At 47.5% G+C, this 24943-nt stretch overlaps 1 protein-coding gene across 2 annotated transcripts in view; it reads left to right on the forward strand.

Annotated features, from left to right (window-relative positions):
- The window catches only part of Ranbp10 (RAN binding protein 10), a 41374-nt gene that overhangs the window by 13303 nt on the left and 3128 nt on the right, over positions 1-24943 (forward strand). For both annotated transcript variants that reach the window (XR_007212291.1, XM_048355307.1), the window contains exons 3-8: positions 652-704; positions 12895-13062; positions 17702-17724; positions 19631-19815; positions 23296-23408; positions 24781-24889. Coding sequence is in view for 1 of the 2 variants with exons in the window: in XM_048355307.1 (XP_048211264.1) it covers positions 652-704; positions 12895-13062; positions 17702-17724; positions 19631-19815; positions 23296-23408; positions 24781-24889 (651 nt within the window). In the remaining variant the exon portion in view is untranslated. The remainder of the gene's footprint in view (positions 1-651; positions 705-12894; positions 13063-17701; positions 17725-19630; positions 19816-23295; positions 23409-24780; positions 24890-24943) is intronic.

Raw genomic sequence — 24943 nt, forward strand, 5'->3', positions numbered from 1 at the left:
CCACTAGGCCACATTCCCAGCTCCAGACGTACGTGTGTGTATGTGTGTGTGTGTGTGTGTGTGTTTTAGTACTGGGGCTTGAATTCAGGGCATTAGCTTTTTTGCTCAAGGCTCACACTTTTCCACTTGAGCCACAGCTCTACTTCTGTGGGTTTTTTTTTTGGTGATTTAATTGGAGAGATAAGAGTCTCGTGGATTTTCCTGCCCAGTCTGGCTTTGAACCCTGATCCTCAGATCTTAGCTTCCTGCATAGTTAGAATTACAGATGTGTGCTGCCAGCACCTGGCTGAAGAGTGGGTTTGAGTTTGCATTTCTCTTGTTAATCACTACCTAGGATTGAAGTACTTAACTTTAGATCTTTCTTAGGAATAGATTTTACTTCTTTAAGCTAGACCAAGAAAGCCAGGAAACTAGAAGCCAGTGGGGTTATGGTTATTTACTACTTTTCTGTTTCTTTAACTGCAAAGGGATTAAGATTCTTTTCATTAGAAATCATAATATAAAGGCTTTCCAACAACTGCAACTCTATGTCAGAAGAGGCTGCATTTTTACTTTTTACCATTTCTTTTGTATTTTACCAAGAAATATTTGAGAAGGGCGATGGAATACTCATTTAATAACCAAAAATTTTGTGTGTGTGCTTTCTTGAAGGTACATGGGAATAGGACTCTCAGCTCAAGGAGTCAACATGAACAGACTTCCTGGTAAGTTACTGTTTAAGAGAACATCTGCTCTGTTCTGGTCTCTCCTGATCCATGAGAATTATGGCAGCAGCTCAGAGACCAAGGAGGATTTTATTTGCAGGGTGCTTATCTTAAGCCAAGCCATTGGGAAGACGATAGCCATTCTGTCACTACTACTACTCATTTTGAAGAGACCATTGGTTGAGATGAAGGCTATTTGGGTTGCTTGGAATGTGATTGGTGGGCAGAGTAGTAGTGGCCTTGACTGTTTTGAGACTTTGATAATATCTCTTCTTTTTTGTGGTATTGATTTTTTTTTTTTTTTTTTTTTTTTGCCAATCCTGGAGCTTGGACTCAGGACCTGAGCACTGTCCCTGTCTTCCTTTTGCTCAAGGATAGCACTCTACCACTTGAGCCACAGCGCCATTTCTGGCCTTTTCTGTTTATGTGGTGCTGAGGATTTGAACCCAGGGCTTCATGCATGCTAGGCAAGCACTCTACTGCTAAGCCATATTTGCAGCCCTTGTTAATTTTTTTTTGGTACCAGTTTTAGGACTTGAACTCAGGGCCTGGGTACTGTCCTTTAGCTTCTTTGCTCAAGGCTGATGCTTTAACACTTGAGTCACATATAGATAGATAGATAGATAGATAGATAGATAGATATCTGCCTTTTTGCTATTTAATTAGAGAGAAGAATCTTGAGGATTTGTCTGCCTGGGCTGGCTTTGAACTGAGATCCTAACATCTCAGCTTTCTGTATAGCTACAATTTTTTTTCTGATGCTGGTCCTGGGGCTTGAACTTGGGCCCGAGGTGCTGTCTCTGAGCTTCTTTGCTCAAGACTAGTGCTCTACTACTTGAGCAACAGCTCCACTTTCAGATGTTTTTGGTAGTTAATGAGATATAAAAGTCTCAAAGGTTTTCCTGCCTGGGCTGGCTTTGAACCACAATCCCCAGATCTCAGCTTCCTGAATAGGCTTACATGTGTGAGCCACTAGCACCTGGTACTCATTTTTTTTTTTTTTTTTTGCAAAGAGTATAGCAAAGAGCATACCATTGGACAATCCCTCTAGATATTGTTGGAATCTGTACATCCACAGTAGGATTTCCTGGTTCCATTAGAAAGAAATGGGGTTCCATACATGTTTTGGAGCACGAGCTACAGACCAAAAAGCTGCTGTTACTGAATGTGAAGAACATGCTTCCCTCTTAAGAGATGCAAACCTGCTCTGAGTTGGAGAGGAGCTCTTTCTTTCCAGACTCTTTAATTCTAGAAAATCTAATCCTCAGTAAATGGCAAGGACCCTTTGTGCCCTTGTCTATAAGTCACCTAGAGCTGAATGTATAAATGAGGCCCTGCATACAGGTATGACTAGAGAGAGGTAGATGGAGTGTAGTCCTCTCTGAGGGGGAGCCTGTGGATATCCAGGTACCAATGAGGAGTTACAGGCAAGTACAAGAATTCAACAATGGCTCAGTGGTGATGGTGCACATTGGAGAATCCCAGCACTTAAGAGTCTGAAGCAGAAGTGTCATGAATTCCAGGCCTCTTTGGGTAACCTAGGGAGACCTGCTCAATAAAAAAAAAATTTTTTAATAATAAGTAACCCCTCCCCCTCCCTTAAGACATCAGCAAGTGTAAGAAGTGAGACATGTGGGTGCACTGACCCCATTGACTTGTGGGAGGCATCTGTCCTGTTGTCCTGGCAGCCAGCCTGGATTGCTGAGTGGAGTTAGTTTCAGGCTGCTGCTTCAGCATTCAAGAGTGATGGCAGGCAACACTTTCATCCTAGAAGAGGCTATAGAATGAAAAGAATCACCCTTTATCTGGGCCAGGGAGGCCCTGGGGTTAGCCCTGTGGGCCGGCTTTTCCAGTGTTAGAAGGAAACTTGTCAGGGCAGGCACTCTCTCCTGGGATGCCTGTCGTCTCTGGATCAGGCTTTGGTTGCAAACAGTAGCATTGGCAGTCCTACTGTGGGTCCTTTGCCATGGAGCTCCTGGAGGATTGTCACCAGGCAGTTGTTTCGTTTCTCCATGGGAAGCTTGGAAGCTCTTTGGCCACATTATGGCAGAGTGAACAGAGATTCCTTTTTTTTGTTTTTGCCACCCAAGTACTTTCTTCCTGTTAAAGCTGTCGGTGACCTAGTACCCCTATGTTCCAGACTCTGTGTTGGATGCTTTACAGAGAGCATCTCATTTCATCATAACCATATGGCCTTGGTAATTGACTGTGTACCTACTCTGTGTTAGGCACCAAGCCCAGCAAAGGATAAACAGACTTAGTCCCATCTCTGCCCCTATGAACTTTTCTAGGTAGGAGAGACGTGTACTTTGTTGATAACCTCACTTTGGGCCCTTTGCACTTTAGTCAGTTTCTTTACAGGACAGTACAGGGTGCCATGAGAATGTTCTAGACTCAGGCCTTCCTGGGAGAGTGACATTCAGGCAGGAATCTGAAGGATGAAAGTCAGGTGAAAAGTGATGGGATGATAAGAAGTAGGGGAAGGCTGGGTGCTGGTGGCTCAAGCCTGTAATCCTAGCTACTCAAGAGGCTAAGATCTGAGGATCAAGGTTCAAAGCCAGCCCAGGCAGGAAAGGCCATACTCAGCTCATTAACCACCAGAAAACTGGAAATGGTGCTGTGGCTCAAGTGGTAGAGCACTAGCCTTGAGCTGAAGAGCTCAGGGACAGCACCCAGCCCCATGACTGAAAATAAATAAATAAATAAACAAACAAACAAATAAATAAAAAATAAATGGGGAAAGACTTAATAGGGAGGAGGAAAGTTCTAAACAGAGTGAGGAACATTTGTGAAGGAAGTAAAAAGGGATGCAGGCCAGTGGGGCTGCTCTGTGTAGCTGACAGAGCTTGGTAAGGGGAGTAGAGGTTTCCCCAGGTATTTTGGTGGGTTGATTTTATTATTTTTTTCTTTATGTAGTACTGAGGAATCTAACCCAGGGCCTCATACATACTACACAAACACTCTACCACTAAGCCCCATTCCCTGCCTGTAATTTTTTCCTTTTACTTGAAGAAGAACATTTAAAGTTCTTTTATGAATGCCTGCCTATCATAGTGGAGTTAGCTGCCATCAAAATTGGATTTTCTCAACTCCTTCTTTTCTGTATTCAGTATGAGTGCTACCTTCTAGCAGGAGCAGGTTGGTGGAAGAAAATGGTGCTGTCAGTCAGGGTGTGCTTTCTTACCGGTTGTACAGCTTTGCTTCTAGGACCATCAGGGGCAAAGGGAGTGCTCTGTGGGATCTCACTGGAGCAGATGGTAACAGGAATGTTTGATACTTGGGACTGTTTTACTCAGACTTTGTTGGGAGTTTGTGGGTGTTTGCACTATCAGAGGTTTCTGTGAGAATATGTGGAAGTTTTGTTTACCTTTTGCAAGGTGTTCTTTGGCCTCTTTAGGTGTGAAACTAAGGAACAGGTGTGGCCTCAAAGTAAGAATGTCAGAACCCTTGGCTAAATGACTCAGAATCAGGGCAGGATGATCTCCAGGCAAGTGAGTGTACCTCAGCCTCGCCCTTGTCTTGGTGAACTGGCACAATGGCACAGTAGGGCAGGGCAGGGCAGGGGCTGGCATCCCGAGAAAGGTGGGGTTGTGGATGAAGAGTGGAATTTTGCCTTCTCCCAAGCTCAGGCACTTACATCTTGCTCCTGTGTTCTATGCTTTAGAGCTAGGGAGACTCAGGGTCTGTTGGTAGGCAGCTCACTTACATCAGATTTGGGCAGCTGGCATCCTCTCTTCCTCCTTTCCTTTTGTGTGTGGAAAGGCACAAGGTATGACAAACATTGCCTTGATTAGTACAGCCCTTCCAAGGAAAATCTTGGTCCATTGAGACATACCTTCCTTGATTAAAGTTATAGGAAGAGGATAGCTGGAAGAATCACAGTTGGGGATTGGGAGTACAGAAAATATCTCCTGACGCCCCTGATACTGAAACCTTGACCTGGGGGAGCAGGAGGAAAAGGTGAGTGAGAACTGCCTGCTTTCCTTTCCTAGCATGGTGGAGATTAGGTGTGCATCTTTCCTCTCCGAGAGCCCACTCTGAGTGGGTTGTTAGGAGCATAAGTCCAGCAGGAAGTTGCCTCTGTTAGGTGGGTCACATTCTGCAACCAGGTGATCCATCATAGCTGCACATGCCATGAGAGAGGAACCACTGATAACAAAGATCATGGCAGAATACCAGGGCTCTGTGCCAGATTCATGAGAGAGAGTGAATAAATTACAGGATGTTCAATATCTTTCCTCTCTACCCTTCTAAAGGTGTAGCGCATGCAGCAAAATTTGTCTGCCTGGAACAAATAGTAATACAGAGGTACTGAATAGCAGATGTCTTAGAGAAGTAGGTGGGTTTCTCATAGTTTGGAAATGCTGTTTATACCTGTAAACAGGGACTGCCCACTCTGTAGGCTGGGACCCTTGTTTGCTCATAGCTAATGATCCCTACCAGGTTGACAATTAACCCCAAGCTCTCTGTGAGTTTGTGGTTTTACTCAAGAATCTACAGTGCTTCACAAGGGTCTGTCATGGTGCCACCCAGGCCTTCCATGAAGGAAACCATGTTTTTCTCTAGCTGAGTGAATTGAACTCTCAGGGCCCCACTGGGTTTTTGGGTGTCCATCCTTCTCACCCCAGCACAAGCCTGCTATGACTGTAGGCCATTACCTGAGACTAGTAGAGAAAAGAATCCATCTGACCCTGCGGGTCAGTCCTGTAGGGTGCCTTGAGGAAGCCCTGTCTGGAAGAATGATCAGCAAGGAGATTCTCTGAAGCCACGAAGCAGCTACCTGGAACAGGGCTGTGAGAAGAGTGAGGCTTGTGAGCCTGGCACTCTCTAAATGCTGTCCTTCTCATCCTGTACCTTCTCTGAGATATCCTTGGAAGATATTCTGGATGGAACTGAAGGAAGAGATATCCAGAGACTTTAGAGCCCTGGCAACAGGTTCTGCAGGATAGTCCAGATACAAGGTGGCTTGGCAGTTGGGCCCCAGGGGCAAGGAAGGAGCTGGTCAGAACTCCTGATGTCTCACGTGGTGATGAATAGTATCAGTGCCCAGCATACACTGTGGTCCCAATGGAGGAGCTTGTTTTATGTTTGACACTCCCTACCTCCCCCTGTTGGGCCTTGTGACCTGAGCCATGTTCCTTTTGAGGGCCTCTATCTTCACCTACAGGAGACCCATATTTCCGCAGTATACCCTGGTATGCTTGACTATTTTTTTTTTAAATTTTTTTTTTGGGGGGGGCCAGTCCTGGGCCTTGGACTCATGGCCTGAGCACTGTCCCTGGCTTCTTCCCGCTCAAGGCTAGCACTCTGCCACTTGATCCACAGCGCCGCTTCTGGCCGTTTTCTGTATATGTGGTGCTGGGGAATCGAACCTAGGGCCTCGTGTATACGAGGCAAGCTCTCGCCACTAGGCCATATCCCCAGCCCCCCTTGACTTTTTTTTAAGTGAGGCAACTCAGCCCTAGAAATTCTTACTACTAAAAATAAGGATTCTTTGTTTTATAGTATCTTTTTTTTTTTGCCAGTTTTGGGGCTTGAACTTAGGGCCTGAGCACTGTCCCTGGCTTCTTTTTGCTCAAGGCTAGCACTCTACCACTTGAGCCACAGCTCCACTTCTGGCTTTTTCTATATGTGTGGTGCTGAGGAATTGAGCCCAGGGCTTCATGTATACGAGACAAGCACTTTACCACTAGGCCGTATTCCCAGCCCCTCATAGTATCATACCTCCAGATAACAGCTAAAGCTGTCTGTAATCAGGAGTAAAAAAATCCTTTTTTCCTCTTTTTTTTTTGGTGCTGGTACTAAGACTTGAACGCAGGGCCTTGCATTCTTGCCCAGCTTTTCTTTCTTCTTTTTTTCTTCTTAGCTGGGTCTCTACCACTTCAGCCTTTTTTTTCCTCATAGCTGGGTCTCTAACACTTGAACCGTACCTCTAGTTCAGATTATTTATTTATTTTTGGCCAGTCCTGGGACTTGAACTCAGTGCTTGAGCACTGTCCCTGGCTTCTTTTCTGCTCAAGGCTAGCACTCTACCACTTGAGCCATAACGACACTTCTGGCCTTTTTCTAAATATGTGGTGCTGAGGAATCGAACCCAGGGCTTCATGTATACGAGGCAAGCACTCTTGCCACTAGGCCATATTCCCAGCCCAGTTTTTCTTTTGTCTGTCATGGGACTTCAACTCTGGGCCTGGGTGTTGTCCCTGAGCTCTTCAGCTCAAAGCTCTACCACTTGAGCCATAGCACCACTTCTGGTTTTCTGGTGGTTAGTTGAAGATAAGAGTCTCGTGGCCTTTCAGTCTGGCTTTGAACCACGATCCTCAGATCTCAGCCCCCCGAGTAGCTAGGATCAGTTAGATTTTGGTTAGAGATAAGATGATCCTTAGATCTCATCCTTCTAAATAACTAGAATTATAGTCACAAGCCACTGGCACCCAGCAGAAATAATAATTTCTTTAAAAAAATTTTTTTGATAAGTCATGGGGCTTGAACTCATGGGTTCTGTCTCTGAACTCTTTTTACTTAAGGTCCACACTCTACCACTTTGAGCCACAGCACCACTTTCAGTTTTCTGGTAGTTAATTGGAGATAAGATTCTCACAGATTGTCCTGCCTGGGCTGGTTTTGAGCTGTGATCCTCAGCTCTCAGCCCCCTGAGTAGGATTATAGGCTTTAGCCACCTGTGCCAAGCTCAGAAGTAATAATTTCCTTTTTTTTCCCCCCCATCCTGGGGCTTGAACTCAGGGCCTGGGCACTGTCCCTGAGCTTCTTTTGCTCAAGGCTAGCTAGCACTCTACTACTTTAGCCACAGTGCCACTTCTGGCCTTTTCTGTTTATGTGGTACTGAGGAATCAAACCCAGGGCTTTATGCATGCAAGGCAAGCAGTCTACTACTAAGCCACATTCCCAGCCCCAGAAATAATAATTCTTAAGATCATATTTTTTGAAGCTGAGTACAATGGTATTCACCTGTACTTACCACTACTCAGGAGGCCAGGGTAGAAGGATTGCTTGAGCCCTAAAGTTTGGTGCCAGCCCAGGCAATACAAGACCCTAACTCAAAGAAAAAAAAGACTTATTTCAGGGCAAGTTAAGTTTTGTGAGATAAGAGGCTTTGTTGACAGAAGGGCTAGTTCTGAAACCTGACTGTGTTGGCCCCTGAAAACAGAGATTCTTAAGTTTGTTCTCATGAGCCTGGGGTCATTGTCAGGCTGGAGCAAAGGAAAGATCAGTTACTGTTCATGTCTGTGCCTTCCCTGTGCCAGGCTTAGGGCCAGGGTCTAAGGACCCTGGAATTACCAAACACCATGCCTGGGCTACCCATTAGGAAGGCTTTTGTGCATGTGTATTTCTCAGGATCTTATAAGATATGCTAAGTCATAGGTTCCTACCAGGGGTCAACCCATCCACTGACCCTCCCCAGAGGCTGAAAAATAATTCAGTGGGAAATGAGCACAAGCCAAGTGCACCCTAGAAGAGAGATACCAAGTGTAAGAAGTTGAAATTGCACCTCAATTTTGGGGGAGGGGGTTCTTTCCATTCGTGTGTGTGTGTGTGTAGGTGTAGGTGCTGAGGCTTGAACTCAGGTCCTTGTGCTCTGATTGGGCTTTCTTGCTCACATCTGGTGCTCTACCACTTGAGACATGTCTCCAGTTCCAGCTTTTTTTGCTAGTTAATTGGTGATAAGGGTCTTGGATATGTGTGCCTGAACTGGCACAGGGATCCTCTGATCTCAGCCTCCTGTGTGAGGTGTGAGCCACAGGCTCCTGGATATACCTGTTTCACAGGACAGTGTCATCCTTTTCCTTAGCCTAGTTCAGGGTGGATGACAGGTCTAGCTTGTTCTTTGGGGGTCTGGAGTATAGGCAGATAGCTCTGCCAGATAAGCCAGCTACTATGTGAGCTTTGTCCTGTCCAGACCCAGCTAGGACCTTTCTTTCAGGCTGCCTCTGGAAGCCATATCCTGGATATTAGGAATGGTACAGATACAACCTGTGGAAGGCTCCTTTCTATGTAGTGCAGGCTAAATCCTCCCCGGGTCTTCAAAGCTCCATGGCATTGACACCTGGACTCAGTGGAAGGCCTGGGAGTTGGGGGAAGGCATGGTGTCACTCCACCTGGTGTCAGCCCTGTTATCATTAACTACCCACAGAGGCAGCCTTTTCTCTTTCCTTCTTTACTGTGACTCTCTTGAGGAGCCACTATGAAGAAAAGATCCTGTACCAAGAGTCCAGCCGCCCCCTCTGCTGGCAGCTGCCAAAGGTGTAGTCTTAGGTTTGTCTTGACCCAAGATTCTGAAAGCTCAGGGTAATAGCCACGAGGGCGCTGTGTGACTAGGAAGTACGGTGACAAAATCATTCTCTGTTGCCTTTCAGCATCTGCTGAATGAAAAATCTCTTCTGCTTTCCTATTGTTGAACTGCTCCAGTTTTTTAAGAAGATAGTTGGGATTCTGGAGAAAGCCTCTCTCTGAAGAGGCATGGTTCAACATGCTAAACAGCCCTGATATAATGTCCTCCATGGCACAGGGGGCTCTCCACAGCAGCCCCAAGGTCAGAAAGCCCCCTCACAATCCAGCCACAGACCTTTCCCCTCCATAGCTGGCCTTGAGAGTGACAATCTAATAGCCATTTGACATGGCCATTGGACTCAGCTAAGTGCTGTAAGGACCAGGTGGCTTCCCCAGGAAATGAGGACAAGGAAGAGCAGGTAGGTAGGTGGCTAGCATGGGGAGAGGTGAATAAGTGATGAGCCTGACACAGGTCCACTCAGGTCACAGTAACAACAGGAAGGTGCAACACATCTAGGTGTAACAACTAAGTTGGTATTCAGGGTGGGGAGACTAAAGCCCTGAAAGAAATTTAGCTGAAGGAACCCAGGGGCCAAGTGACAGAATTAGAATTTAAACTCAGAATGAGGCAGCAAGATCACTTGAGCCCATGAGTGCATCTCAAAAAACTAAAGAGGAGGTGAATATGATTAAGTACATTAGTTTACATGCATGGAAATATAACAGTGAAACTTCTTTGTACAACTAATATACTCTAATTAAAAAGAAATATAATCAGATTCAAGTCTCTCTGATCCCAAAATCCAGTGGTGGCTAGATGATACTTACTGGGGAGATGACTGTTTGGTTTTTTTGGGGTGTTTTTTTTTGCCAGTCCTGGGCCTTGGACTCAGGGCCTGAGCACTGTCCCTGACTTCTTTTTGCTCAAGGCTGGCACTTTGCCACTTGAGCCACAGTGCCACTTCTGGCCGTTTTCTGTATATGTGGTGCTGGGGAATCGAACCCAGGGCCTCATGTATACAAGGCAAGCACTCTTGCCACTAGGCCATATTCCCAGCCCCGAGATGACTGGTTTGTATTCAAGTTAGGTTTGTGGAAGTGGGGCTGTGGCTTAATGGGTAGAGCATTATCCTTGAGCACAAAGCGGCTCACACAACACTTAGGCCCTAAGTTCAAGCCCAACAACTGACAAAAATAAAAAACATCAACTTTCTTTGTGGCTGGGTATGTGACTTAGTGGTAGAATGCTTGCCTAGCATGCATGAAGCTCTGGGTTTGATTCCTCAATACCATATAAATAGAAAAAGCCAGAAGTTGTGCTGTGGCTTAAGTGGTAGAGTGCTAGTCTTGAGCAAAAAGAAGCCAGGGACAGTGCCCAGGTCCTGAGTTCAAGCCCCAGGACTGGCAAAGTTAGTTTTGTGGATGAGGCATGGGCTGGCCCCTTTGCTGGTCAGCCTTTGGTCACCTGCAGCCCCAGCTCCCCTTTTAGGGTTCTGGACTAATGTGCTGATGGTGTGGTTCAGCAGTAGAGTCATCTCTCCACTCTTTTCTACCCTGAGACCGAGGCCCTTGATGTGTTCTAGCAAATGGGATGGCATGGGTAGGCTCTTGGGGAAAAAATCATGTTGGAATCTTGGTGCTGGTGGCTCACACCTGTAATCTTAACTACTCAAGAAGCTGAGATCTGAGGATCACGGTTTGAAGCCAACCTAGTTAGGAAAGTCCCTGGAACTTTTGTTTCTAGTTAGCCACCAACAAGCTGAAAATGGAGCTGTGGCTTGAGTGGTAGAGTGCTACCCTTGAGCAAAAAGCTCAGAGACAATTCCCAGGCTCTGAGATCAAGCCCTAGGACCAGCAAGAGGAAAAAAAAAATCATGTTGGCGTCTCCAGCACTCCCACAGGGAGTTTCCTCCTTCTGGGTCACTGTAACTAGGGGTGGTATCTGGGAATGCCAAGATGATGAGCCATTTCCTCAGCCACCCTGCACTTGTATGGATCTTCTCATCTGAATGATGATGCAGAGGAAGTGGGTGGTGCTGGAGCATCTAAACTGGGCACTTTGGCCTCCTGCCTCCTGGCCCATACGAAGCGTGGCTTCTCCTTGCATCACTAGCATCTGATAGGTGCCTGACATGGCAGGGGATGGTCTTCTCTGAGTGGGTGTTCGGCTGCCTACCCATCAATTCTCTTTGGGAATGACAAGGCTTAATCACTTTGGAGAGGAAAGAATGGTGACTTGGGTGGCACTCTGTCAGGGTGTTGTCCCCATGTACAACCCCAGCCATCCTCCTGAGCCAGAGCCAGCTGACCCAGGCAATGGTATCTGCCTGATCTGTTCCGGCCCTTGTCCCCTGCTGCCCTTGGAGGCAGCTATCTCTGGTCTTTTAGTAAGAGTGTCATGTCTCACTTCCAAACATATCCCCAGTCTCACGCCAGGCCCACATAGAGAAGGATGAGTATTCACACTGTTGACTTCAGGGCTCAAATGGCAAAGGGGGGGTGTCCTGCCTATTCTGAAGGCCAGTCCTGATTCTCATTCTAGTTTCCTTGTGATGCTGAGAGAGAGCCACAATTTCAATTTCATCCTATTCCTCTGTGGACTCTAGATTTGCTTAACCAGGAGGTTGCTAGCTAAAAAGACAGGAAAGTTCAGGATACTCAAGACTTGGCATAAAAGCTATGACCATTTTCCTTGAACTCATTGGCCCACACTCAGGCAGAGTTTCTCTTTGCCCTGTCTCTCCAGTCATGCCCTGGTTCCTTGTCAGTCCTTGGCCCTGTTTTCTGTCCCTTCTCTCAGCTGCACCTCTGCTTACAGACTTCTCCTGTATCCTTTCCCCAACAGAGTGTAGCCCTGCTTTCTGAGGGTTTCAGGTCTCAAGTGTCTAGCTCCACTGACCTTTCTTCCTGGGAGAGACCACCTGCTTATGCTGGTTGTGACATGGGAGTGTGTATTCCATTGCCTGCAAACCATACATCTTCCTGATTACAGGCATGAGCCACCAACACTGGCTTAAGAGCTATGGACTTTCATCTCACTGGTACAGCACTTGTGTAGTATGGGACAGGAATGAAGAGTTAGGGGGAGAGGAGAGAAGTGGGGCCTCCCTGTGCCACATCTTTCCCACAGGAAACTTTTTTTTTTTTTTTTTTGGCCAGTCCTGGGGTTTGGACTCAGGGCCTGAGCACTGTCCCTGGCTTCTTTTTGCTCAAGGCTAGCACTCTGCCACTTGAGCCACAGCGCCCCCTCTGGCCATTTTCTGTATATGTGGTGCTGGGGAATTGAACCCAGGGCCTCATGTATAGGAGGCAAGCACTCTTGCCACTAGGCCATATCCCCAGCCCACCCACAGGAAACTTTAATTAGTGTGTTTAGTGTAGTAATACTAGAGTTAATAGGGTCACACTGTGACTGAGAGGTGGTCATAGTCTGCCTGTCTGTGCAGTCCATGAAGGGGGTGGGAAGTAGGTGAGCAGATATGTATAGTCTCCCTTAGGTAGGTGGTCATCTGGCAGAAGCAGTTGGATGGACTGTGTAAGAGACTAGAGGAACATGGAGTTCTTAGGTCACATAAGTGACAAGAATATACTGCAGCACCCCCGGCATAGGTCAAGGGCCTTGTGCCCACAGATAAGGACCCAGATTCTTCACTTCTGCCTGGCTCTGCCATGACAGACTTCTGAAGTTAGTTCCTGCTTAGCTGCTCAGTTGCTCTGGACTTACTTACTGTTTAGGGTACAGCAAGACTCTCCATGAGGTGGCTGTGTGAGAGGGCATGCCCACAAGTGCTAAGACCAGAGAAAATTGGAGAGGGAAGGTGAAGGAGAGGGGTGGTTTCTGTGACTGACATGTTCCTCTCTCAATTACATCATTTCAGCTATTGCTGCTCTTCATCCACAGGTTGGGACAAACATTCTTATGGTTACCATGGTGATGATGGGCATTCCTTCTGCTCCTCTGGGACTGGCCAGCCATATGGTCCCACATTCACCACAGGAGATGTGATCGGCTGCTGTGTCAACCTCATCAACGGCACCTGCTTCTACACCAAGAATGGCCACAGTCTTGGTAGGTGTTTGGGAGACTTTGGAGGGTCTGTCCTGTAGAACTACTGTATTTGGTTCAAAGGCAGGCCTTGAGGTTAAACCAGTGTCACAGAGCCTCTGCTGAGTTCTGGGGAACAATAGCCATTTTCAGCCACTCGAACTGTGTTTTAGGTGAATGGAAGATAGCAGAGGAGAGCAGAGAGGATAGCCATTGTTATCCTGTCTAGTCAACAGAATTAATAAGCCTGGGTGTTGAGAGTGCAGCAGTGCTCTGGACATGACCCTGACCTGCCTGTGGCACTTGTTGGAGCAGGCACTGGATGAGAAGTTTGAGGGTTCTCTGTACATGGTTGACAGTGTTTGCATTCCCATGCCCTGGCCCAGATGTGGCACAGTCAGGATGGTCAAGGTGCTGGTTGTTATGATAATAATGAGGGTTGCAGGACAGGAGGTGAAGGCAGGAATCAGATGGAGACAGACCCCTGGCCTGTTCATGGTTGATGGGCAGCAGCTTTGGCAGAATTATACTGAAGAAGTCTTTTAAATCAAGAGAGACAAGGTGGAATAGAGAAGGCCAGAGGAAGGGACAGGTAGCCTAAAGAAAGAACAATAGCGATGGGTGTAGAAAGTGGGGTCAAACACAACAAAGGTCCAGGAGCAGCCCGGCAAGGCTTCCTGACAGATCAGGTGTGCTTTCAAGAAGGACCTGGCTGCCAGTGACTCACACCTGTAATCCTAGCTTCTCAGGAGGCTGAGATCTGAGAATCGAGGTTTGAATCCAGCCCTGGCAAAAAAGTCCCCGTGTGACTCTTATCTCTAATTAACCACTCAAAAAGTGGAGCTGTGGCCCATTTGGTAGTTCACTAGCCTTGAACATAAAGAGAGCTCAGGGACAGTGCTCATGCTTTGAGTTCAAGCCCCACGACTGACCCTCCCTCCAAAAAAAAAAAAAAAAAAAAGCACACAAAAAGAAGGAAATGCAAGCTTTGTACTGGTGGTTCATGCATGTATATAATCCTAGCTACTCAGGAGGCTGAGATCTGAGGATCGCAGTTTAAAGCCAGCCCAGGCAGGAAACTCTGAGGCGCCAATTAACTACTAGAAAACCAGAAGTGGCACTGTGGCTCAAAGTGGTAGAGCACTAGCCTTGAGCAAAAAGAGCTCAGGAACAGTGCCCAGACCTGGAATTCAAGAGAAGGAGTACAGGGGTATATCACACTGTGGGGAGGATGGGGCCTCAATGGTCCTTTGGAAGGCAGAGCCTCATCTGTACACGTGTAGAAACTTAACATTAGTACTTGAACAGGGGAGACTTGACTTCCCTAATGCCTTGCCCTGGCAGGTACTGACTAGTGTGTAGCCACAAGGTCTTGCCTAACGCCTGCCTAGCCTTGCAGGACTGTCTGATTTGACCATACCCCAGTTCTTCTAGAATGATGTAGCAGGAAGAAATGTGGTAGCACCCTGCCAGTTGTGCCCTAAGCCCTGCAGGAAAGAGACCAGGGCATTTCCTTCCTCAGAGGCCTGCCCCTCCTGGCTTGGGGCAATTACACACCAGAGCTCAGAGCTGGCAGGAAAGGCCAGGGAGCTAGACTGCTGAGAGTGTGGCTTGAACTCAAGGCTTTGCCCCCTTACTTATTTAGCTTTTTTGCTCAAGGCTGATATTAAGACACTTGAGCCATACCTCCATTTCTGGCTTTTGCTGGTTAATTGGAGGTAAGAATCTCTTGGGTTTGTCTGCCTAAATTGTCTTCAAACCACAGCTCTCAGATCTCAGCCTCCTGAGTAGTTAGGATTACAGGTGTGAGCCAAAAGTGCCTGGCCATAGCCTAAAATTTGATAAGCATGTTGGAGTATGTTTTTATAAAGCTATTGATAAAATATTGGAAGTGGACAAGGCTAAGGTTTCAGTTTGTTCAGGTAGATACCAGTCATTTATGAATCTTAAGTGTGTTTGGTTTTTTTGTTTTAATTTTCATATTGTCCACAAAGATATTATTGAGACTTTAGCTAAAAAAAAAAAAAAAAAAAAAAAAAAGACATGGCTTATCCCTGCACTTTCTGGATCATGTAATGAAGCTAAAGTGGCAGATGCTTGCTGAATCTTCTCTTGTCCCTGTTTCCTTCTCATAAGCCATCTTATCAATTATGTGCTTCACACTCTAATCCTGTCCTCTTTAGAGAAGCAGGATGGCCTTTCTTGCCTCTGTCCTTCCTGCTCCCTTCCTCTTGTCACAGTACTTGCTTTGTGTGCCATTACTCAGTGGTCTGTCACATGCGATCTCTTTCGCTGGATTTGGAAGCACTTTAAGGACCCAGCTTGCAGCTGTTTCTCTAGTCCTATTACAAGGCCTGGCTACTGAGGGGCCTCAGCAGCTACTTAGAAGAGGCATGAATGAGTAAATGGAGGCAGGAAACTGAAGTTGAACTCACAGGTGGTCGGTGTGCTTTCAGTTTCACACAGCACTGTGTGACCCTGTAAGAATAGGGTCCTCCATTTTCAGCCTCTACACCCCAGACCTCTGACTATTTGGCCCAGGTCTTTTTTCTTGTCAGTCATGGGGCTTGAACTCAGGGTCTGGGCACTGTCCTTGAGCTCTTGTTTGCTCAAGGCTCGTGCTCCACCACTTTGAGCCATAGCCCCACTTCTGGTTTTCTGGTGGTTAATTGGAGGTAAGAGTCTCACAGATTTTCCTACCCTTGCTGGCTTTGAACCTCAGCCTCCTTAGTAGCTAGGATTACAGGCATGGGTCACCAGCACCCAGCCTCTCCACCCAAAGCAGGCTTTCTAATGCATGAGCCATATTCCAAATTTGGCGAGCCTTTGTGCCTGGATCTTGGTCTAGTCATTCTTCATGTAGGTCAACTTAGTTCTTGCTATCACAGTGGGTCTTGCAAAGCTTACCAGGGGTTAGAGGAACACTAATTTCTTGCACAGTCGTGTGAGGAGGAAGTTCTTTCCTTGTCCTGAAAGTACCTCAAGGCCTGTCCTTTCTGAAGGCCATCAGAGCTGGACAGGCCTGAATACTCATCTTCTGCCCAGAAGTATGGCAGTTGCTTCACCATGTGGCCCTGTCACAACCAACTTAGACCTAGACCTCATGCTTTATGAAGCAGCTTTCACAGACTGCCTGTGTTCTTTTTTCCTCGTTGAGATGAAAGATTGGTATTTTCTCATTCTGCAGATGAGCCCAGAGAGGTCGAGTAACTTACCAAAAGTCATACTGCAAATAACTGATGGAGCTGGACTCCTTCTTCCAGGGTCATGATCCTCTTCCCTCAGCCCAGAAGTGAGCAAAATCCTGACCTCTTTGAGATCTTTGAGGGCAGCTCCCTGGCAGACTAGACAGTTGCTGAGGGATTGCTGATCTGCATGTGGGGTTCAGGCAGTAAGACTATTGGGTTTATGATTTTCCCCCATTGGGGGGCAGAATAGCTCAGCAAAAATGTAGATCATCTGTTTCTTGGTATTTTATCCATAAACTAGTGTTAGAGACAGTGTGCCCCTCCCAGGGCTTTTCTGGGAGAGCTGTGGTCAGGCCTCCTCTGTTCTTTTTTTTTTTTTTTTTTTTTGCCAGTCCTGGGCCTTGGACTCAGGGCCTGAGCACTGTCCCTGGCTTCCTTTTGCTCAAGGCTAGCACTCTGCCACTTGAGCCACAGCGCCACTTCTGGCCATTTTCTGTATATGTGGTGCTGGGGAATCGAACCAAGGGCTTCATGTATACGAGACAAGCGCTCTTGCCACTAGGCCATATCCCCAGCCCCGGCCTCCTCTGTTCTGTCTTGCTAGATTTCTGATTCTTTTCTGGATGAAGGCTGGACTGGAGGAGTGGACTGGGATTTTGTAGGAGTCAGCCGATTGAAAACCTCTCAGACTAGAAGCTCAGGAGCTCACAGGAGATACAGACTTTGTCTAAGAATTAAAGGGCTATGTGGTGTGGGCAGAGGCTCCCATGGCCCTGCCCCTGTGTTATTTCTCAGTTTTCTGAACATGAGCATTTTGGTGGATATTCTGGGGCCCTCCTTCTTCCACTGACACTATAACTTATGCCTGAGGATTCTGGACATCCAGCCCCCTCTCTTGGCAGGAGGGTTTGCAGGATACACAGGATATTGTTGATTGGAGTTTGTCAATTTGGAGCCACTGAGGAATGAGTGTGGTCTACAGATGGGCAAATGCCACCCTGTCTGTCTCTCCTCTATCAGTGTAGACATGACCCTGGAGCATCAAACTCAGACTAGAAGTTAATTCAGGCTCACCACTGCAGGTAGCTCTGTGACTGTTGGTAGTTCATTTAACCTGAAGGTTACTTTCCTTGGCTGTAAAATGCCTGTTCCCCAAAATTGGTTTGAGGGTTGGATCAAGTACTGGATGACAGAAAGTCTAGCACCACAATTGGTTTTCCGTAAACAGTGATTGGATCACGAGGAGCTTCAGTCCTGAAGGGCCCGAGGAGGTAGATCACTTGGGTTTAGTCTTTCCTAGTACATTTTCCTTGAGAGATTAGAAGAGCTCTGGAAAGTTACCTAAACACCTGACATTAACTCTGGGCCTAAAACTATCAGGCCAGGTACTTGGCCATCACATACCTACAGTGTCAGGGGAGAGCAAGAGACTGGCCCTGTCTAGTGTCCTGATCATTGTTTCTTTCACCCCACAGGTATAGCCTTCACAGATCTACCGGTAAGTAACACCAGTGGGCTTGCCCACTGGGCTATTGGGGGCTGCCCACTGGACTATTGGGGGCTGCCTGGGGTGGGGTGTGGGAGTACCTGTAAGTGCACGGTGTGGAGTCTGACCCTTTCCTCAACCAGGGATGTGTGCTGTGCTGTCAGCTTGAGGGTACCAATGGGGGGTACCCGCTGGTCTTCCTCTCTCTCTCCAGCAGCAAGGCCTGGTCTTCCTCCACGACTCTTAGCAGGTGACAGAAATTTGTGGCATTTCCAAAGGCAGCTGTGGGGTGGGTAGGGTGGAAAGATGGTGGTGGAATGAGAGTAGCTCCATGGCTTAGCTGGCTGAGCCAGCTCCAGGTGGCTTACAGCCAGTGGGCTGGGTGCAGAGTATAGGGAATTATTTTTGAACTATTTTAGGAAGCCAGTTCTTGAACATGCCCATTAGAAATCCCTGAGGCAACCCAAGGACCTCAGGGACCTACATTGCCACCATTCTGAGTCCCCCCAAAGTAAGAGAGATAAGCCTTGTTAGGTTTCCTCCTCTTAGAAAAGGATGGGGTTAGAGTTTCCAGGGCTTATAAGTTCAGGGCTTTCTTCATCTCTTGTTGCCAATACTTGACTATGAGTCACCAGGCATGGTCTCATGCAGGGCCTCCACCCAGAATGCAGAGAGCCTGGCCTGATTATATATGCTCTGACTGGTTCTGGAAGGAAAGAAGGAAGGAAGGAAGCGTCATTGATTTTGTTGTCTGCTTTGGGATCCTAGGCACCCCATAATGCCCTAGGGAACGTCCTTGTGATCTGAGGGGATCTCAACCTAATTGCAGCATCCAGGGTCCTGTGTATGGATTGGAATCCCTCTCTTCCACCTGAAGACCCTAGAAGGGACCTAGGCAAAGAAAGAAAGGTTAAGAGACTTCTGACCCTGATTGGAGAAGAATCTAGGTGTGGAGACTTGACATGAAATGACTGGCTGGATAAGTGAAAGCAGTATGCTGCCAAGTTCTAGAAAGCATTGGAAATGACTATCCTGTGGGCAGTGATGGGTTGGTGGGCTTTGCCGGTGATATGGAGAATGTGAGGGAAGGAAAGGAAGGAGAGCTCATAGTGGGCTAAATGAACCCAGCTTGTTGAGGAAAGGTACGTGGTACTCATGAATGACAAATGGTCTGAGAATGGGAGGGAAAGAAGAGATGGGGGGACCCTGGAAAGATGAGGTACAGTGACTTGGAGAAGGCAGATAAGGCTCTAGGCAGTGGTGCTGGGAGCCACAGGAGGCACTGAGAGGAGTGACCTGACAGAAACTGGTTATGGCAGGGGAAAAAAGTATGGTGCACCCCACACTTCATTGGCTGCAGATATTCTGCTGAGTGACCCCCTCACTGGGAAGGCAGCGATTTCTCATTCCCATTTGCCAGCCTAGTACCACTCACCTAATCCTGTGTCTGTTCTTCTCTTCCCTCCTCTTTTGTTTCAGTTCTGATCCCCCCTCCCCCCGCTCCATGTAGCTCTTTTTTTGTGTGTGTGGCCAAGGAGTCCTTAGGCCTGGATCTTTCTGAGAGGAGCCATCATACATCCCTGCAGCCCACTTTCATGGACATGCCTGCAGGGTTGCCCAGCCCTCACTGCTGTGTCTTGGATAAGTTCTAGAAGGGACTGTTGGGCCTTGGGTACACAATGGCCTCTGATGCAAGGCAGGAGACTCTTTATATTGAGCCTTGCTTGCTTTTCTTTTGCTTTCTCCCTTTAAACTTTGGGGTATAGTGTCCCTGGTAGGGAGGTGGGCCAAATGTAGCTTAGCTCTGCCACTATTTTGCAACTTTCTTCTAGCACTAGTGTTGGCTGGCAGGAGCCATGGAGGTAAAGCAAGGCCCTGTTGCCCCTCAGGGCCTGACTGACTTCATTCTCCTCCTCAGGCCAACCTCTACCCCACCGTAGGCCTCCAGACACCTGGGGAGATTGTGGATGCCAACTTTGGGCAGCAACCCTTCCTGTTCGACATTGAGGACTACATGCGGGAATGGCGTGCTAAGGTCCAGGGCACTGTCCACGGCTTCCCTATCAGTGCCCGGCTCGGTGAATGGCAGGCGGTGCTGCAGAAGTGAGTGTCAATACCCCTGTCTGATGCTCATGGGTTGCTTGTAGGAATTCTGTAGAAGCACTCCTAGGTGATTGAGCAGCTGCTTCTCTCTCAACATGAGCTGCTTCTGGTTAAATATTTGCCCCTCAGCCAGCATTTGGAAGGCTTCTGTGTATAGCGTCAGCAGCAAATGTGTTCCTGTCCCTCTCCCAGGCCCTTTTTTTTTTTTTTTTTTTGGTGTTAGTCCTGTGGCTTGAACTCAGGGCCTGAACTCTGTCCCTGGCTTCTTTTTGCTCAAAGCTATCACTCTACCACTTGAGCCACAGTGCCACTTCTGGTTTTTCTGAGTTTATTGGAGAGAAGAGTCATGGTGTTTCCTGCCTGGGCTGGCTTCAAACTGCTATCTTTAGATCTCAGCCTACTGGGTAGCTAGGATTACAGGCATAGCCACCCAGCTGTCTCTCCAGGTCATTTTTCAGAGGATGTTTTAAAACCCCTTGTGATCTTTTCCTCTGTGGATAGTATTTTCCACCATAGGAAGTATCCACCCATCCAGATTTTGACCTGAGGAAGTCATACCTGTGTTCAGACCACAGGTTAGTAGTCTTTTAAGTCCTGTGTATCTACATTAGTGGTGGCAAGAAGAGAGTTCCCTTGGACCATCCTAGCCAGCTCCTTGACTGGTTAATTCCCAGATGGTCCTGGAAGCTAGCATTGCTGAGATTGCTGAGGCTCCCATATAGGCCAGGTTTGAGTTTTTCTTCAGTTGGCCAGCTGCAGTCCTGAGCAAGACAGTGACCAATACCCGCTTTGCTAGGAAGGGGGTGTTAACTTGACTCCCAAAGGTGGAGAAGGGCTTGTCTTCCAGTAGCCCTTGTCCTTGCCCTGTAGACACACTAGGGTGCCAGGATCCCTTCTGTGGGATTGGTTTGTACCCTGGGTTCTTTATGCAACTTTCCTTTTCTTGAGAAGTTGATATTAAGGCAGCCCTAACTGAGGGCTAAGGCACAAGCTAGATGGCCAGACCCATGTCAGAAAGAGCAGCACAGCCACCTCTGGTTCCCAGCCTCGAGACGAGATGAGAAATGCTTTTTCCAGTGCTCAGGATAGCACCACTTCCCATGGCAGGTTTGCTGAGTGGGCGGAGGAATGATGGAGCTGCCTGGCCCCCATGTAAGAGGGATTTATCCCTTTAGATCTCAGGGTGCAGGTTCAGCACATGGATGTTTTTGTTTCTATGTGTGTATCCATGTGCCTATATGTGTTCCTACACAGTATTGGCAAAACTTGTATATAATTTGTGTTTTGTGGTTTCACATAGCTTTATTTAGTACATATTGGAAATAACTAGGTTATCTAGGAGACAAATTTGCCACAAGCTCTTTAGCTGGCTTCCCCTGGTAGATATTTCCTTCTTCTCTCTCTTCGTTTTTATTTTTTTTTAATTTTGTGGTATATATAAGATAGAGCCCAGGGCTTCACACATGATAAACAAGCACTGTACCACTAGCCTACATCCCAGCCCATATTTTCTTTCTTTTCTTTTTTTTCTGGTATAGGTGACCCTTGCTTACATAAAAAAATTCCCTAAGTAAAATTACTTTCAGGGCTGGGAATATGCCTAGTGGTAAAGTGCTTGCCTCGTATACATGAAGCCCTGGATTCGATTCCTCAGCACCACATATGCAGAAAAAGACGCAAGTGGCGCTCTGGTTCCAGTGGTAGATGCTAGCCTTGAGCAGAAAGAAACCAGGGACAGTGCTCAGGCCCTGATGAGTTCAAACCCCAGGACTGGGAGGAAAAAATTACTTTCATGATGACCTTTTTTTTTTTTGCCAGTCCTGGTGCTTGGACTCAGGGCCTGAGCACTGTCCCTGGCTTCTTTTTGCTCAAGGCTAGCACAGCGCCACTTCTGGCCATTTTCTGTATATGTGGTACTGGGGAATCGAACCCAGGGCTTCATGTATACGAGGCAAGCGCTCTTGCCACTAGGCCATATTCCCAGCCCCTCATGATGACCTTTTAAGAAGTGGAATTCTTGGGTCAAAGAAACTGCATTTTAGAGGCATCTAATGTTCAGCTCAACCATGTTTCTGTCAAAAAATGTCCTCTGTGTTTGTAATAGTAATAGTTATCATTATTACTCAGAGCATACTATTATGTAGTGCATAATTTCATAAGAGATGTGTTTATTGACTTCTTCACAGCAGGCACTTCATTTGTATTATCTCACTCACCCTTTAAAACATGAAGGGACACACAGACAAACATCTAGGCTTTCCACAACAGCCCTTGGGGCATTTGTGTTGAAAATGGCATAAGGCACATACATATCTATTTACTCCTGATTTTTTGTTGTTGGTGGTCGTGGAGCTTGAACTCAGGGCCTGTTTGTGCTCAAAGCTAGCACTCTACCACTTTGAGCCACAGCTTCACTTCTGGTTTTCTGGTGGTTAATTGGAGATAAGAGTCTCAGGGGCTGGGGATATGGCCTAGTGGCAAGAGCGCTTGCCTTGTATACATGAAGCCCTTGGTTCAATTCCCCAGCACCACATACACAGAAAACGGCCAGAAGTGGCGCTGTGGCTCAAGTGGCAGAGTGCTAGCCTTGAGCAAAAAGAAGCCAGGGACAGTGCTCAGGCCGAGTCCAAGGCCCAGGACTGGCAAAAAAAAGTCTCACAGACTTTCCTGCCCAGGTTGGCTTCAAACTGTGATCCTCAGATCTCAGCCTCCAGAGTAGCTAGGATTACAGGCATGAGTCATCTGTACCTGGCATATTTATTCCTGTTTACATCAGGCATGAAGACTCACCTTCTGCTCTCCACATGTACATACACTCTCAACATACATGCACACATATGCCATTGCTCACACAGCTTCAGATGGGATTCGATGCCTACTGGACATTAAGTCCTTTTCCTAGAGATTGTATTCCTGTTAGTCCTGCTGGTACCTGTCCCTTTACAGCAAGATCACTCTGACATTTTCCCATCTTGGGTCCTTCATCTGTGATGTATCATGGAATCACTTTGGTTCATGAGTTAGCTGCAAATGGGCAGGTTCCCTGGAGTATAGGCAGCCCTAGAGGAGTTCCTGTATGTCTGGCGGGTATGCACGTGCCAGGCATGTTCTGTGTCTGGCCAGCTGCTACACTTCCTGGCTGGTTGTCATGTCAGGAAGCCTTGGATGAGACAATTGGCTGGCTCTAGGCTTGCTAGTGTTTGCCAGAAGACAGTTGTTTCTATGAGGTTGGGGGCATCATGTCCCAGAGAATTGCAGACATTCCTCCAAGCTGTGAGCACAATGTGACCAGCCCCATTCCCTGCCTGATGGCATGAGCACTGAGACAAATTTTCATTTTGTTCTAATCTTTTCAGTTCTATGGGTATTGTAACCTCCAAGATGTTTAGGAAAAACTTCATAGGGAAGTAGTCTGTCTCACCAAGAGGTCATGAGAAATATGGTTCTTGAGTGTCACCTCAAGCTCTTCCTTTCTTCTAGCATGGTCTCGTCTTACCTGGTGCATCATGGGTATTGTGCCACGGCCACAGCTTTTGCCCGAATGACTGAAACCCCGATTCAGGAAGAACAGGCGTCCATAAAGAACAGACAAAGTAAGGTTAATTCTCCTCTACTCTTTCACCTGTCCTTGATTCTAATCTCTGATTCATGCCAGCCCTGGTTAACATGTCAGGAGTCCCATCCTCACCACTCTGGAGACCAGCCCAAGGCTAGTCCCAGACCCTGCTTTTGTTCCTCCTTCCAGACAGCACTGTCCATGAGAACAGCTAGAGGAAGGTCTCAGAGCAGCCTTATTAACCTGCACTCTGAAAGTCAGGTAGGGGTCTGGTCCTGGCACGGCTAGATCCTGTTCCTGTATGCCTGCTTCCTCCCTTCTGAGACCTTGATTCTATTCAGTCTCCTCTTCATGGTCTTCCAGAAAGAGTGTTTGCATTTTATGATACCCAGACCCTGTCTTTCCAACTGTTTACTCAGCCTTGGTAGTTCTGCTTGTTCCTAGCCAGTGAGAGCACTTAATGGTCAGATAGGGCAAAGCTGATGGATGCTCAGTGGTGGTGACTCTCTTTGCTTCCTGCCCCTGATCCTGCCCTTTGCAGACAGCCTAGTTATTTTTGGCCAAAGACAGCTTTCCTAGTATTCATATTGCCTATGTTTGGGGCCCCTTAACCAAAGGAAGGGTTGGCCAGAGGTCAGAGCCCATACAGGAGATAGGAAGGAGAAAGACAAGATGTGACTAAGTGGGTATTTGTGGACATGTGTGTCTGAGTGCCTGACTGTGTCTCTCAGAGCCTGTTGTCTCTGTATATTTGCATGTGTCTGTGTCTCCCAGAGAGCTGTGCTCAGCGAGACAGGTGGAGTGGGATCCCAGACTTGAGATCTATGAATGAGAGAACCTCAGATCTAGAAGTCATTCCCAGCAAGACACAGCAAGTCCCAGGACAAAACTGAGAAGACAGCATCAAGATGTTGGTGTCCCAGGGGGCGTCATCATCAGAGATGCCAGCATGGGGATGACCTCCTCTCCCAGCAAGGGGTGCAGCACGCTGCAGCTCCTATGGATTGCCAATGCACGGGCCCTGGTCTAAACCAGTGCACTCCCTTTGCCAATCCCCTGCAGGGCCTATAGAAAGAGGAGTGTTTGAAGAGAAGCCTTAAGTCATTGGCTTCCTGGGTGTCCATCTGAAGATCATGCTGCCACAGCCAGAGTCTTCCCTTCAGTTTTGACCCACAGGAGTGAGCCTCCAAATTCCCTTTCTGTCTCTGGGCTGCAAGGTCCCTTCACACTTGGCAGAAACCACGCCCTGCTGTGGGCTTGAGCCTCTTCTGTGAGCATCTTTAGGCAGCAGGGCACTCTGAATTACCTCACATGACTCTTGGCTGGCCTCTACCTGAGGCTTCCATGTCCTATGCGTGGCTTTGAAGCGATCTATGGACCTCACTCATGTCTGTGTTCTTGCTCTGCAGAGATCCAGAAGCTGGTGCTGGAGGGTCGGGTGGGCGAAGCCATTGAAACAACCCAGCGCTTCTACCCTGGGCTGCTGGAGCACAACCCCAACCTGCTTTTCATGCTCAAGTAAGTTGGGTCTGTCAGCTCCCCAGAGCCCAGCCCCTCCGCTGGTGGCAGGAA

This window comes from Perognathus longimembris, chromosome 10, assembly GCF_023159225.1.
Source record: "Perognathus longimembris pacificus isolate PPM17 chromosome 10, ASM2315922v1, whole genome shotgun sequence".
In the NCBI taxonomy this organism is placed as follows: Eukaryota; Metazoa; Chordata; class Mammalia; order Rodentia; family Heteromyidae; genus Perognathus; species Perognathus longimembris.